This window comes from Rhincodon typus, chromosome 2, assembly GCF_021869965.1.
Source record: "Rhincodon typus isolate 14 chromosome 2, sRhiTyp1.1, whole genome shotgun sequence".
Classification (NCBI taxonomy): Eukaryota; Metazoa; Chordata; class Chondrichthyes; order Orectolobiformes; family Rhincodontidae; genus Rhincodon; species Rhincodon typus.
Genome location: NC_063333.1, coordinates 83,039,871 through 83,053,818, shown reverse-complemented (window position 1 = coordinate 83,053,818; position 13,948 = coordinate 83,039,871). Strand labels below are relative to the sequence as shown.

Below are 13,948 nucleotides of genomic sequence, written 5' to 3'. Positions count from 1 at the left end.
GAGATAGAATGACTGTGAGGTATTGGAGAGAAGACGGTGGACACTACACTTATGGAGTGGAGAAGGAGATGATCTTCTTCGTACAATGCTGTGCATTCCTCCAGATGGCTGAGACTTCTTTAACCCTGGTAGCAACCTCGGACAAGCTGGTATGGTCCAGTGTCATGGCCTCCACTGCTGGTATGGAGGTAAAGGAGGTCCCACACCTGCACCCTCTTGTCCAACAGGATCTGAGGACCCTGCCTGCAAAGCAGGGCACCAATTTCCCCCTTTCTGCCTTGTCTGGTGCAAGTATCAGGAACTATTCAGGGCTGCTCCAGACTGACACTGCCTGCCCAAGTGCACAATGTCTTTTAAAGATGGTACAGGCACAATGGGCGCCCATGAATTCTGGGATATCTGCTGAGTGGTGAGTTGTTAGATGGTAAGATGGGACTGGAATTGGGGGATGTGAGGGACATCTGAAGGGTGTGGTAGGTGGTTAATTAGATGAGTTTGATGTGATGAGAAAATGTGCTAGGCCTTGCAATGGAAATTCCTCCAAAAATTGATGCAACTTAGACTTAGCTAAAATGATGTAAGATTCAGCCACTTGTGTCTAGCATGGAGCCCTACACGCTAGATTTGTACCAAACAAGATTTTATCTGAATTTAAGATGAGTTTTCTCCTCTAGAATCCTATTGCTGTTGAAATTAGACCTTGTGTTTTGTTTGCAAGTGTCACTCTTCTTTCAAATTTACAGTTGTTAACACTTCATACAGTTTTTAAGATTTAAGAAAAATGCTACCATATTGCAGGCTTCTTTTAAGAAACAGTACAGCCATTTGCCTGATATTTTGGGTAATTTTGTGTATATCATAATCTATTATAGCTTCAAATATTGAAGTGGAAATTAGATCTCAATACACAATTTCACACAAGTGAAGTGGACACACTGTGTCCATTTTATTGTTGACCCCAGATGAGAAGAAAGTTGTTCCCTCACTCTGATGTTAGATTACGTGGAAGTGGTCTGTAGGCCTTGAGATAAATTGCCGTCTCTTACCATTCCCTGTAAATAGTTGCATTCAATAAAGCTGTTTGCTGTTTACTCACAAAAATGTAGATCTCACATTCTCAAACCCCACAGCTGTTTCACTCTGTCAAGCATTTGTGAGCAATGACCATACTGCCCAAAAGGATGCCTAAAAGGTTTCTCCCCTACTATTGAGCCTGATCGTTTTTCAAGTATCCTTGGTCATCACCTCATACACACGTGAGGCTGCTTACATGTGTAAACAGGGGACTTAATGTCTGTTTTAAGGCCCTTCCCAGATACTGTGAATATATATCATTTGAATCAAATGATAAAATGAAGAATAAAAGTGGAACTATCAATGCTATCATCATACTTTTTTTAATTCCAGTGTCTCAGTGTAACAATTCCAATGGTATAAACAATATCTTAATAGCTTAAGAAGAATTCTGGGTCAAATTTAATGCTGAACCTCCTGGTTGCATGGGTGAATGTAGGTGTAATGTCCACTGTGGCCCAATCTTGTGGCCCCTCAGAAATGTTATGTACATTGGAATGTTAATTAGCTTGAGACATGACTTCCTTCCCCAATCTGGAGAGGAAGCCCTACCTCTTTGGCCCAGGCCATCCCACTAGGAATAGTGTTTCAAGAGTGTCAGGCCTCATCTTTCAGGGTATTGCAAAACCAAAGAAATCTTTTTGAGTCGTGTTTTAGACAAAATGGCAGCAGATTAGGCATTGATTAATTCGTGTGAACTAAATATAAACATCTTTTGAACGTATCCATATCTGTGATTGAAGTAAGGAAGTATTTCACTGGCATTCATAATTTTCTGTTGTATCAGTATTCTTATTTCTTAAAGTTAAGCTTTTTTTTAAACTCGTGGCTGATGTTTTCATTTACAACGTCCAAGCTGCTCTCACTTTGTACTCGTTTGCTAAGCACAATCACTGAGCAGATAATAAGGCAAGATTGGCTCCAGGATTGCAGAGCATTTCAGATATCAGCAGACATGGAGACGTTTCACTTTGTCAGTTTTCATCAGCTATGTTAAGATGTACAAATGCTTTTTTGGCATGAGCTGTTTCAGCAGCACAGACATTCAAGCATCCCAGCTTAAAAGAAGGGATAAAAGCACTCTGAGCATATGCAGAGAGAGCATCGAGGTCATTGCATCTCTGTGGTGACATAGAAAGATTCGAAGTCTTGGCTTCCTGTTTGATGAACTATGGTTGATAAGATTTCATATAAAAGCTAAATAGGTGGTCCAGTTTGCTTATATCAAATGAAGGCACAGGAAGAGCAGTGAATCAATGACAAATCCTGAATGTAGTTATAACTAAATGCAACACCATGTTTGGTCAAATGTGATCGTTTTATGGTTCAAGTCATTTGCTTTATTAGAAAGTACAGATCAATAACATAGAGAAGAAGCTGAACTCAGATGTAGTTGGGATGGCAGCAGGATCATCTGGGTCATTTCAGCAAACAAAACCCACATATCTAACATGATTGCAGGAAACCTGCACAGTACCGACATGGCCTGTGACACATCAAGGACAGCAGAGCAGAATAATTACTTTGAAAGACAACATGCGTTTTGTTCCATTGCCTTTAAAGAATATTCCGGTTCAGTAAATAAATTTAGGCGAAAGTCAAAGCAAGTACTTATGTTAGAGTCATCTCAAATTTTAAAAGGAACCTTAACTGCTGCAAAACAAAGCACCTTTGGTGCAAGTGATTTAATCTAGTCTCAGTAGGATTTTTTTCACACTACTGTTTCTGTCACATTATTAACCTTCTGGTAGCTGTCAGATAGCAGATTAAATAGACATTTTTTAAAGCTCATAGTTTCCAGATGTCTAATGAAATTTGTCACGAGAGCTAAACTTGCCAATCTTCTGGTAAATTTGAATCTTGATGTGTAAATTAACACCATATTTCACACCAAAATTTGAAAGTGCTGTGTTCACAATAAAGCCAACATGGACTGACTCCTTGGAGCATTGTTCCAGAATTTTAGTCAATAGCCTTTGGCATTCAGTTCATTAGCAATCAGATAAATATTGGACTCTGTTTTATTTTAATAATCTTAAAATACATTAATTTAATAAAGAAAGTGACAAAACTGAAAAGAGGCAAATGATGTGAAAGGTCATATTCAGAACAACTAAATAGTCTATTTAATTTAATTACATTTATCAGTTACATGCAGAAATGTCTAAACTATTGATTTCAAAATTTATCTTCTTGTCAGCCGTGACATACAACTTCTTAAAAACACAGTTGAGGTTCTTTGGTTAAATTTTGCGTAATGAAATTCAGACTGAGCTATGAACTCCTTTTATTAACAAAGTGATGATGGAGAATTTGAACTTGCCAGGGCGGATGGCTATTGGGTACATTTGGGAGATTAAAGAAGCAAAAAGTGCTGGCTTGGTGAGAAGTTGGCAGGAACCTACTGACTTGGATTTAACTTTTGTACATCTGTTAGCGTGTGGGAAATCCCTCCAACACAGGTGCCTCTGTGATTAACAAATTGTAAAAGGCAATTGACTGCACCTTTAACAGGAATTCTAGCTTTAACTGCCAATGCATGGGTTTCTTTGACTGCCTGGAACTTTATAAGTAATAGACAGAATGGTAAGATGGGGAAATCAGTGGCAGATGGAATTTAACACTGATAAGGATGAGTTGATGCACTTTAGAAGAAGTAACAAGATAAGGGACAACTTGATGAATGATAGAACACTATAAAGCACAAAGGAACAGAGCGATCTTGGGGTGCTTGTCCACAGATCCCTAAAGACAGCAAAACAAGTTAATAGAACTAAGGCAACATATGGGACATTTGACTGCATCAGTCATAGATGAAAAGAGCAGGAAGGCTATGCTGGAGCTGTACAAAATTTTAGTTGGGCGACAGTTGGAATATTGTGTGCAGCTAAGGTCACTGCATTATAGGACAGACGTTATTGCATTGAAGGGTGTGCAGAGGAGATTTGCCAAGATATTAGCTCTGAAAAGAAGCTAGTTAAGCTCAGTTTATTTTCTTTAGAGCAGAGAAGGCTGAGAGGGGACCTTTTTGAAGTATATGAGATTATGTAGGGCATGGACAAGATGGATAGAGAGCATTTCTTCCACTTAGTTGAAGGAACAGTAACAAGGCAGCATAATTTTAAGGTGAAATGTAGGTCTTTTCAGTCCAGAATTGATGGGCTGAAGGGTTTCTTCTATAATTCTAAATTGAACAAGGCAAGAGGGCAGCATAGAATGAAGGGCTGAGCAATGGACAGATTAGAATGCATTCAAATTCTGAGTTTTGACAACTACATTTTGCCAAGGTGAAAGGTCTTTTCTCACAGGATTTGTTTTGATAGCTTTCACTGCTGTGGAGGTGACTTCCACAGTTTTGGAGGTCATCTCCTACATTTGAGATGTTTTGCTTTTGACTGGCATTTCCCAGTTGCCAGCCTTCATTTAGCCTACAAGGCCAAATAGAACCTCTGATGAGGAACAAGAGTACCAGCATCTGCAGCACTGCTAGAAACAGACATTTTGGTGGATCATTAACTGAGTGGACAAGGAGGCTCTGCTAACAACACACTCCTTAATGGCAGAACAAGATCTCAGTACAAAAGACAAGGCTGAAGCACTTACAACCATTTCTAGCTAGAAGTGCCAAGGAAATTATCTATCTTGACCTCCCTCTGAAGTCCCCCAAGCATTGGAAATATCAGCCTTCACTCAATTGGATTTACAATATGTGATATCAAGAAACAGAAGAGTACATTGAATACAAAAAAGCCTTTCACCCTAACAACATCTCAGACAGACTATTGAAGATTTGTGCTTTGGAACTAGCCACACCCCTAGATAAGCTGTTGCAGTGCAGCTGCAATGTTGGCATCTATCCAATGTGAAAAATTCCCCACATATGTGTTCTGTGCACAATAAACAGGACAAATTCCAATCAGGCCAACTACCCCCTACTGGATTACTTTCAATCATCAAGTGTTGGTCATTTCAACAATATTGTTATCAAAGGATACTTATACTACAATAACTTTATCACTGATGTTCAGTTTAGGTTCTATCAGGGCCACTCAGGTCCTGACCTCGAGAGCTTTGGTGCAAAATGGACAAAGAGAGAAGGTCTCTCAGTTGTGGGATCAAAGGGCCCAAGGAAAATGGAAGTTAATTAAAATCATGGGTAACGACTCCACTAATTGGAGTCATACCTAACACAAAAAATGATTGTGGTTGTTAGAGGGCAATCATCTCAGGATCAGGATGTCACTGCAGCAGTTCCTCATGATAGTGTTCTAGGCTCAATTGTCTTCAGCAATGAACTTCCCTCCATCAGAAGGCCAGAGTGGGAATGTCCAATGACGACAATCAATCTTATACAATGAATGATGAACAATTTCAAATAATACCCTGTTATCAATAGTACTGCTCAGTGAGCTTTTTAGAGGGAGCTCCATATAACTTGTTTACATCCGTCATTATGTTCTTCCTGTATCTCTAAGAGTAGTAATCAACTTACCTGCTTCACATGGCAGAATTGAAGGCACTCACCTTATGCAGAAACTTTTATTTCATAAGTAAACATAAGGGAGGCTTTTTAAAAGCTTCACCCTATGGGATATTATTCACTGGTAGGACACTGTGCAACTACATCAGTGCTACATTCTTGCCTTTCCATTTCCAAGATTCTTCCTTTACATGCCCTTTTAATGACAAAAATGACATATCAGTCCCCTCAAGCAAACTTAATTTTCTGACACTAAATTCAGACATCAAGCAAATATTATTTGCCAAATTAAATATACACACTGCTGGCTCTGGTATACATTTGGCATTTCCCTGTACGCAAAGGCATTGAACATTTTGTATTTCAATGTTATTTCAAGTTTTTACATTTCTGTTTTTCTTTCTAACCTTTCCCTTTTGAATAAAAACTTATTTTGGATTCTTTCTGTCTCTTTAAAATTTCATTCCTTTTCTAACTCAATTTTTAACTCAACTTGGACATTATGCAGAATCATTAATCGTCAAGTGCTGAGTCATGGCTTCAACAAGCTCTGCTTTCCTAGCTCCTGATTTCAGATTGATCTTGATTCCTCATTCCTTTAAGTGTCTTGGAAAGGCTGACACAAATGCATGCTCGATTGAAAGGTCTCAGAATTACAGGTAGCCATGCTGATTTCCGCCAAATACTGCAAAGTAAATGTGGAAACTTGTTTGATTAAATTCCAGTGTACCTGTTTCCGTGTCTCTGCTATTTGAGATCCCGGACAAGCCTGAATTTATTCTCACCACAGAGACTGATATCATTTTAAAACAGAAGGGAATTCCCATGATGCTTATAAAAAAAAGAACTGTTGAGCACGACTTCGTTTTTAAAAATTTTGACTATAACAATCCAACTATGAATATAATTCAAGCATTAATTAACTCTGAAGGACATTTTAAATAATAGGGCAAATTTTGCTTAAAATAGTTGGTACGACAAAGATACATCTCATGTAGTTAGAAGCATTCACATTACTATTCCCACAAATGGAGGTCCACGTCCAATCTTACAGATACCAGCTTGCATTCCTGGGTCAATTGCACAGAGGATGGAGAAATTCCAGTTCTATGTGCCCGACCTTTAGAATTGATCACCTGTACCTTCCACTTTTGGTTGAAGGGGCAGTTTGGATTGCTTAGCAATAACCTACTCAATACTTAATTTAGGCTCCACAGTGACTACTCAGCTCCTCACCTTATTATTGCTTTGAGTCAAACATGGAAAAGGGAGCTGAATTACAGAGATAGGTGACAGTGACTACTCTTTACATTAAAGCTGTATTTGATCCAGTGTGGCATCAAGAAGCCCAAGCAAAACTGGAGTAAATGGGAAGCAGGGGGAAATCCCTTTGCTAATTGGAGTCATATCTAGCACAAATGAAGATGGTTGTAGTTGTTGGAGTTTGATTATCTCAGTTCCTGGATGTCTCTGCAGGAGTGTCTTAGGATAGTGTTCAAGGTCCAACCATCTTCAGCTGCTTCATTAATGTCATTTTCTCCATCATAAGGTCAGAAAAAAAAGTTTGCTTATGATAGTACAATGTTCAAAACATTTGCAACTGTCAGACATTGAAGCAGTCCATGTCCAAATGCAGCAAGACCTACACAATATCCAGGTATAGGCTGTGAAATGGCAAGCAACGTTTTTACCTCACAAATATCAGGCAATGACTATCTCGAGAGAGAATGTACCCATCACCCCTTGACATTCATTGAGATCAACATTAATAAAATCCCCACTATCAACAACTATTGACCAGAAACTAAGCTGGACTAGCTATGTAAACAATGTGGCTACAAAAACAGGTCAGAGGCCAGCAATCACCCTGACTCCCCAAAGCTTGTATGCAATCAACAAGGCATAGTTCCAGCAATATTTAAGCTTGATGCCATCCAAAACATAGCAGCCCATCTTGATTGGCACCACAGCCACAAACATCCACTCCCTCCACAACCAATGCTAAGTCACAGCAGTGTGTATGATCTACACTGCAGAAATTCTTCAATGCTCCTTCGACAGCCCCTTTCAAACCTAATGACCACTGTCATCCAGAGGGTAAGTGCTGCAGATACATGGGAACACCACCATCTTTAAACCACTCACCATCTTGACTTGGAAATATATTGCCATATCTCCAGTGTCACCGGGTCGAAATTCCAGGACTCCCTTTCTAACTACATTGTGAGTGTACCTAAACCAAATGGATTGCAATGGCTCAAGCTGACAACTCGCCAGAACCTTCTCAAGGTCAACTAGGGTTGTCAATGAATGTGAATAAATAAACCCCACAACACATGACTGTTTAAAAGGAAAACCCATTGTACTCCTTTCTTGATTTTCCCTTTCATTGAAGTTGAAGCTTAAAATTGTCCATGTATTTAACCCAATAAACGTTCAACATCTCTGTTAGTTCCTAGTTACAAGGTTTGAAAAGAGCTTGCGTTGTGATTTCTGTTTGAAGCATACTTACCTCTAGAGTGTAAGTACCAACCAATAGCCTGTCCATTATTCTTAAAATTACGATTGTGATTGCTTGTTGGTCTCTTGTTATGTTACACTTGAGTCCAGTTTAATCCTCACCCAAGCATACTTTCCAGTGACCATCAATCATTCTTGTTTGTACAATTTAGTAATTTTTTAAAATATTATTAAGTTTATAAATGCTTCTTGATGAGAAACAGACATGTGTTCTGAAAGTGGGAACCCCGACTGATTTTTCCTCTCATTAATCACATTGCTATGTTCAGTCTTAGCATCCCAGCTGAGATCAGTTACCGTAGTGTAGTCCAAGGATGAAGCCTAGGCCTCTTGGTCTGTATGATTCAGTATGAGTACCACACAACATGGAATAGGGCAGCAGTCATACCTCTTCCAAACTGGCAAAATTAAATGTTATGTCTTACTAGCATTGTAGGTGTCTCAGAGATATTTTGCCTGACTTAAATTAGTGTCTGTGCAGATATAGCAAGTCATTCTTGACATTAAATCAATAATATACTGAATACATAAAGTTCATCGATTCCTAAATGCCACAAATTATTCTTAATTCTGAAGATGTAATACTGACTACAGGTGAGAGAATACTCAGGAAAGCCAAAGGCAGTGGCCAATAGTTAGGACTGGCCACCATGTTGGCGACCAAGATCCTTCTCTCATTGGAGTTCTTCCTCACATTGTGATTATGTATGGCAGAGCAGTAAAGTCAACTCCTGACTAAAGTGTGCAAGAATTATTAGCTTTTTACAGTAACTTCTGGAATTCATTGCTCATAGTGCAATATGGTCTCTATAATATTAAGTTATAACAATTTACAAGCAATTTAATCTGCTTCAAAAGCTGTTATTGATTTATTTTAAACACATGCTCAGCAGATCTGTTTCATGAAATTTGTAAACAAGGATTGCAGTACAACCACCTTAGAATAAAAAAAATCTAGTTCAGTTTTTTTTAACAAATTCAGTTGCATAGTAAGTAACATACCAGCTTCAGCATTTTTGAAAGTTTGATTGCAGACTTCAGGGGGTCTCCGATTACGAATCCTCGTACTCATGAATGCGATCCCATACAGGGTGTAATTTTAAATATCCGGCATACAAATATTTCCTGTACTTACAAACAGCTACTTTGTCCTGCATTGTGTTCCAAATTGCATACTAATCAACTTGTAAACAGATTCAGAAACAGAACCCATTCACAACCTGGGGTGCTGCCTGTAAGTGTGTTATGCAATTTGCCAAAAGAAAATTATTTGTTTTTATTCAATGGGAAGTTTATTGCACTCTAAGTTGTACATCCTTGCCATTTTCATATAATGAAGTACATTCTTAAATTGATGCATTAATTGTCTATCACAAATATTAAAACTAATGTAAATATATACTAAAATGTTTGTGGTTGTATACCACACACAATATGAGGTATTCTAATCATTGAACACACATCCCTCTACTCAAGTGTGCAATGGCTCTGATTTCCTGGGTCACACAGTCAGGAGAAGTCCTGCCTTCATGCACCCAACCTTTACAAATGTCTACTGCTTCTGATTTTCGGTTTGTATTCAGATATATTGGGAATCCGGCCATATGGCTTGTGAAGCGTTTAAGAGGCTGCCAGTTTCCAAGGCTGAATCCCACGATGCTGCCAGTTCCCAAGCAGGACTGGATGGAAATCCTGCGACAGGGGCTGCAACACTGTGTTTAAAATTTGATAATAAAAATTAAAGCAGGAAACAATCCTCTTGCTCTCATGGACAAGACTGTCCTCACTCTCCTCACTTTCAGTGCCACATCAATGGCAATCTTGTCTGAAGAAGGTTCTGATGAAGGGTCACTGGACCTGAAATGTTAACTCTGCTTTCTCTCCATGGATGCTGCCAGGCCTGCTGAGTTTTTCGAGCAATTTCCATTTTTGCTTCTGATTTTCAGGATCTGCAGTTCTTTGGTTTTTCTGTTCATTGTAAACTGATGTCCCTGAAACAACCTCCCATGGTCTCTCATACTTCTTGTGTTAACCTATGTTCATCAATAGATCATAACTCCATGCCCAACTACCCATATCCCATGACTTCTCGTATCCCGTATGCAAATCTACCTATCTTATTTCACAGTCAACATGTCCCCAATTATCCCCATGGCTCTTTATACCCCGGTGCTAAATCAGTACCAACACAGCCACATGGACTACGCTTTCCATTTCCCTTTCCCTGACAACTCAGCTGCTATCCAGCATGGACATCATTCAAGAGGCATCCTTACAAAAAATAAAGTTACCAGCCTGTTTAAGATATAATAATTGAATAAAACACACTCCATTGATTTCCTTCAACAAAAGAAATGAGATTTCTTCAATTAATCCCAATGAAAACAAATATTCCACTTAAGCGTTAACTATCTTGTTGAAATAAACAGCTAACTTAAGTGTTTGATCGTGTGTGCCAACAAACATTTCCATTCGCTAAGCAATTGGAGTTATTCATCAATGGGCACCCAACTGTGAACATTATGGTTTGGGAAATTGGTCATACAGCACAAAGCTATGATGGTTTTATATGAACAGGCATTCTAAAATAACTAGCACAACTGTTGTTTTGTTTTGTAAACTCCACATTCTTTGGGACAGTTTCTTGACAACTTTGCCAGTCCTAGTTAGTTCATGCACTTTTACACACAAGCAAGTCTTTTTGCAACCCAAAGGGTATCTTACCTCTGCCAATTCCAGATCCAAAGGGATACCTTATCTCTCCAATAGGAGACCAATCTAAAATATTCCTTCAGCACTTACCCTTCAAAACCTATTCATTTCCCTGCTTTGCCCACTCTTATCATCCAACCCATGCAACATAATAGCATCCACCTGTCTCCCATGATCCTTCATATCACTATGCCGGCTTACTGACTCCTTCCACACACTATTCGTTTCCTGTTTGCTCACCATGCCAAACTATTAAGTATCCACCATTACCCATCCACTGATGTACCTTGGTTCTCAATGAAATGCATTAAGAATAGACTGCTCTTTTCTGGTCTAATCTCCACACTCGAGTTTCCAAACACCAGGAACTCCAAAATCAAATTTCAACGTGCAGCAGCAGCCTCTGGAAACTGCATATGTGCAAACTAGAAGATATTCCTATAAAAATGAGAAAAGCCAAGTTCTGAGTTTCTTAACATCGACTGGCATTTTCACTGCCATGGAGATGTTTTCCAACATGTTGAACGTTGGGGCTGATGTCTTTCTTGCTTAAATTTACTTTCACTTTTAGGTAATAATGGTCCTATTTAATTGCTTCTAGCTCTGTCATTGAGATGACAAGGCTTCATAAGATTATGACTACTTTATTCTACAAACTGCATTCTGAAGGGAAAGGTTTATCTTATATTGGAAAAAAAATGAAATTCATAGACTTTATCAAATGGTGACACATTAATGACCTGCATTAGTAAAGTCATTTCCACCTATCACACCTCTTGGATTATTACATGACTCCCTGAGAGATATGATCATTTTAATTGTGATTTTTTTTTGATACAACTAGATTTTATTCTACATATTTTATGCACTTAAAATGTCACACATCTGTAGTATATTTCATGCAAAGAATACTATCTCAAAATTAGATCAATGCAATCAAAGAGCTTCTCATACTAAATGGTTGTAGTGACTGACAGTGTGAGAACATCTGTTGAAAGGATTTATTGACTTGGCTTTAAGTCTTCACAGTGTTTATTATGGTTCTGACCTAATGAACTTAATTTGTTGACATGTTTCTCCAAGTGTCTTATTTGATCCCTCTCACATTTCTTCCTACTGTGTTGTTTCTATGGCAACAGCAGCTTCTGGATCATCAGCATATCCACCAAGTTCGACTGTACCAAGCTCAGATGGCTGTGGTTGGCATGACAGGATTAGACAAGCAAAGGCCTGTTTCCAGGACACAGTCATCCCCTGCTGCTTCCACATTGCCGCATTCTTCTATGGACCATCCCATCAGACACGTCTATACCACTGGTAGGAGCCCCAAAGGAATTCTTTAATAGGTGTTTTAAATTCAATATTCTTATGAGCTCAACAAATTCCAATGCTGTAATACCACAAATTGCACTTTTGTTACACTTCTGTTATTATATGCTTTATTTACTGTTTGCTGTCACACAAACCCTCAATTATTTGAAATCAATGATTAACTAACCAGTCAGTATTAGTTTGCTTTATATTCTTTGTTTAATCTTACCTGTACACCCCCATTCTATTTCAAATTAAATGAAGCCTGAATTTATCCTGTGTTATGACTGCTACCGGATATTTTGCTTGAATGTGCTGAATATATTCTTCACTAGAGAACTGCACCTCAGCAAAGCACTCAGTTATTGCCTTATTCTTTGATCAGTTCCCTAATCCAGCATGTCATTCACACACTGCATCTATACCACCAATTAAACTCGGTATACCTTCGCTTTTGCTCCTTTATCTTCCCCTATTAGATTTAGCTGACATGAAATTTTAGCATATGGAAAGAAATCCAATGTGTAAGCTTAGCTCAAAAGGATCACTGCTTTTTTTTCTCTCTGGACCAGAAAAACATAAACATATGAAATTCCCTGGCCCACAATACCTGGAACCAATAGACCAAACAAAACTGACAAATCTTTCAGCACAGGTGAGGAGAGTCAAAGCCAAGTGATCATATGGCATGTTATTTGGAAATTTACAAAAAGACTAGAAGCACATTGGGTACAATACAAATAAATAAGGATCACCACAGCAAAACTGAAACAATGCCAATAATTGCTGTTTTGACTAATGGGAATTTATGTTTTTTTAAAGGGCATGTTGCTTTACAGAATTGACTTCTTTATTTGGTAGACCCATTGCATTTAATACTGCTGAAGTTATGTTCTTTGAATTTCTAGCAATTGATGTTTGAATGTAGTTAGGAATGTACAAATTTAGTAGGAAATGCATAAGTGTGCGCTCAGAAAATAAACAGCAATTTGTAATTTTGCCCTGCCTTTAATTTTGGAGCTCAAAAATTATTGAATGAAATTTATTTGTTTGATTTGTTGATTTTCTAAACTAACTGGTAAATAACGTTTTACAGATTTTAACCTTACATAACTCATTAGGTGCAATTTAATATTTTGCTGCAGCAATGTGCTGTTTTGTCACTACTAAAAGGAGTGTTTAGCTTTTATAGAAATTCACAGTCTGCTATTGAGTTGCATTGAATTTGTATGCTTCAGAACATTTTGTTGGAACAATTTAGTACCAACATACCATCAATGCAATAGGTTAGCCAAAAAATTATGGTTAACTATACTGTTCACCATAAAAAAAAGGAAAGCTCCCATTGAGAGGTTTCTCCTCTGTTGTTATAGACCTTTTTCATATGGTTTTCAAATAACAAAAAAAAATGCTTTTAAGTTTGAGGGAGGACTTGATTCTCCAGCTTTATTTTGTATTCCTGAATTTATGATAAATAGCATAAGTTTAAAATAAGAATAAAATATTCTAAAGATGATGCCAACTGTAACCATTTGTACCAGCTGGTATTGCCTGTCTGTCTGTTACTGGTTGCGCGCAATCGGTGATTTCATTTCATTTGTGGGTAACACTGGAATATATTATTTTTACTGTTGTAATGTCCTCCTAAAAAAAAGGGGTAAAGCTTCCGTAGACATTTTCCTGATTTCTTGCTGAAATTTGGATACAGGAATGGCAGAAGTGCTTGAGAAATATTTTGCACAGCTGAAAAAATGTCTAAATATTCTCTGAGATAGCAGGAACTGCAGATGCTGGAGAATCTGAGATAACAAGGTGTAGAGCTGGATGAACACAGCAGGCCAAGCAGCATCA

At 38.2% G+C, this 13,948-nt stretch overlaps 1 protein-coding gene across 1 annotated transcript in view; it reads left to right on the top strand.

Annotated features, from left to right (window-relative positions):
• LOC109931812 (histone deacetylase 9-like) overlaps positions 1-13,948 on the top strand; it is a 948,406-nt gene that overhangs the window by 772,361 nt on the left and 162,097 nt on the right. The window contains exon 14 of the mRNA XM_048608478.1: positions 11,926-12,103. Within this exon, the coding sequence (XP_048464435.1) occupies positions 11,926-12,103 (178 nt within the window). The remainder of the gene's footprint in view (positions 1-11,925; positions 12,104-13,948) is intronic.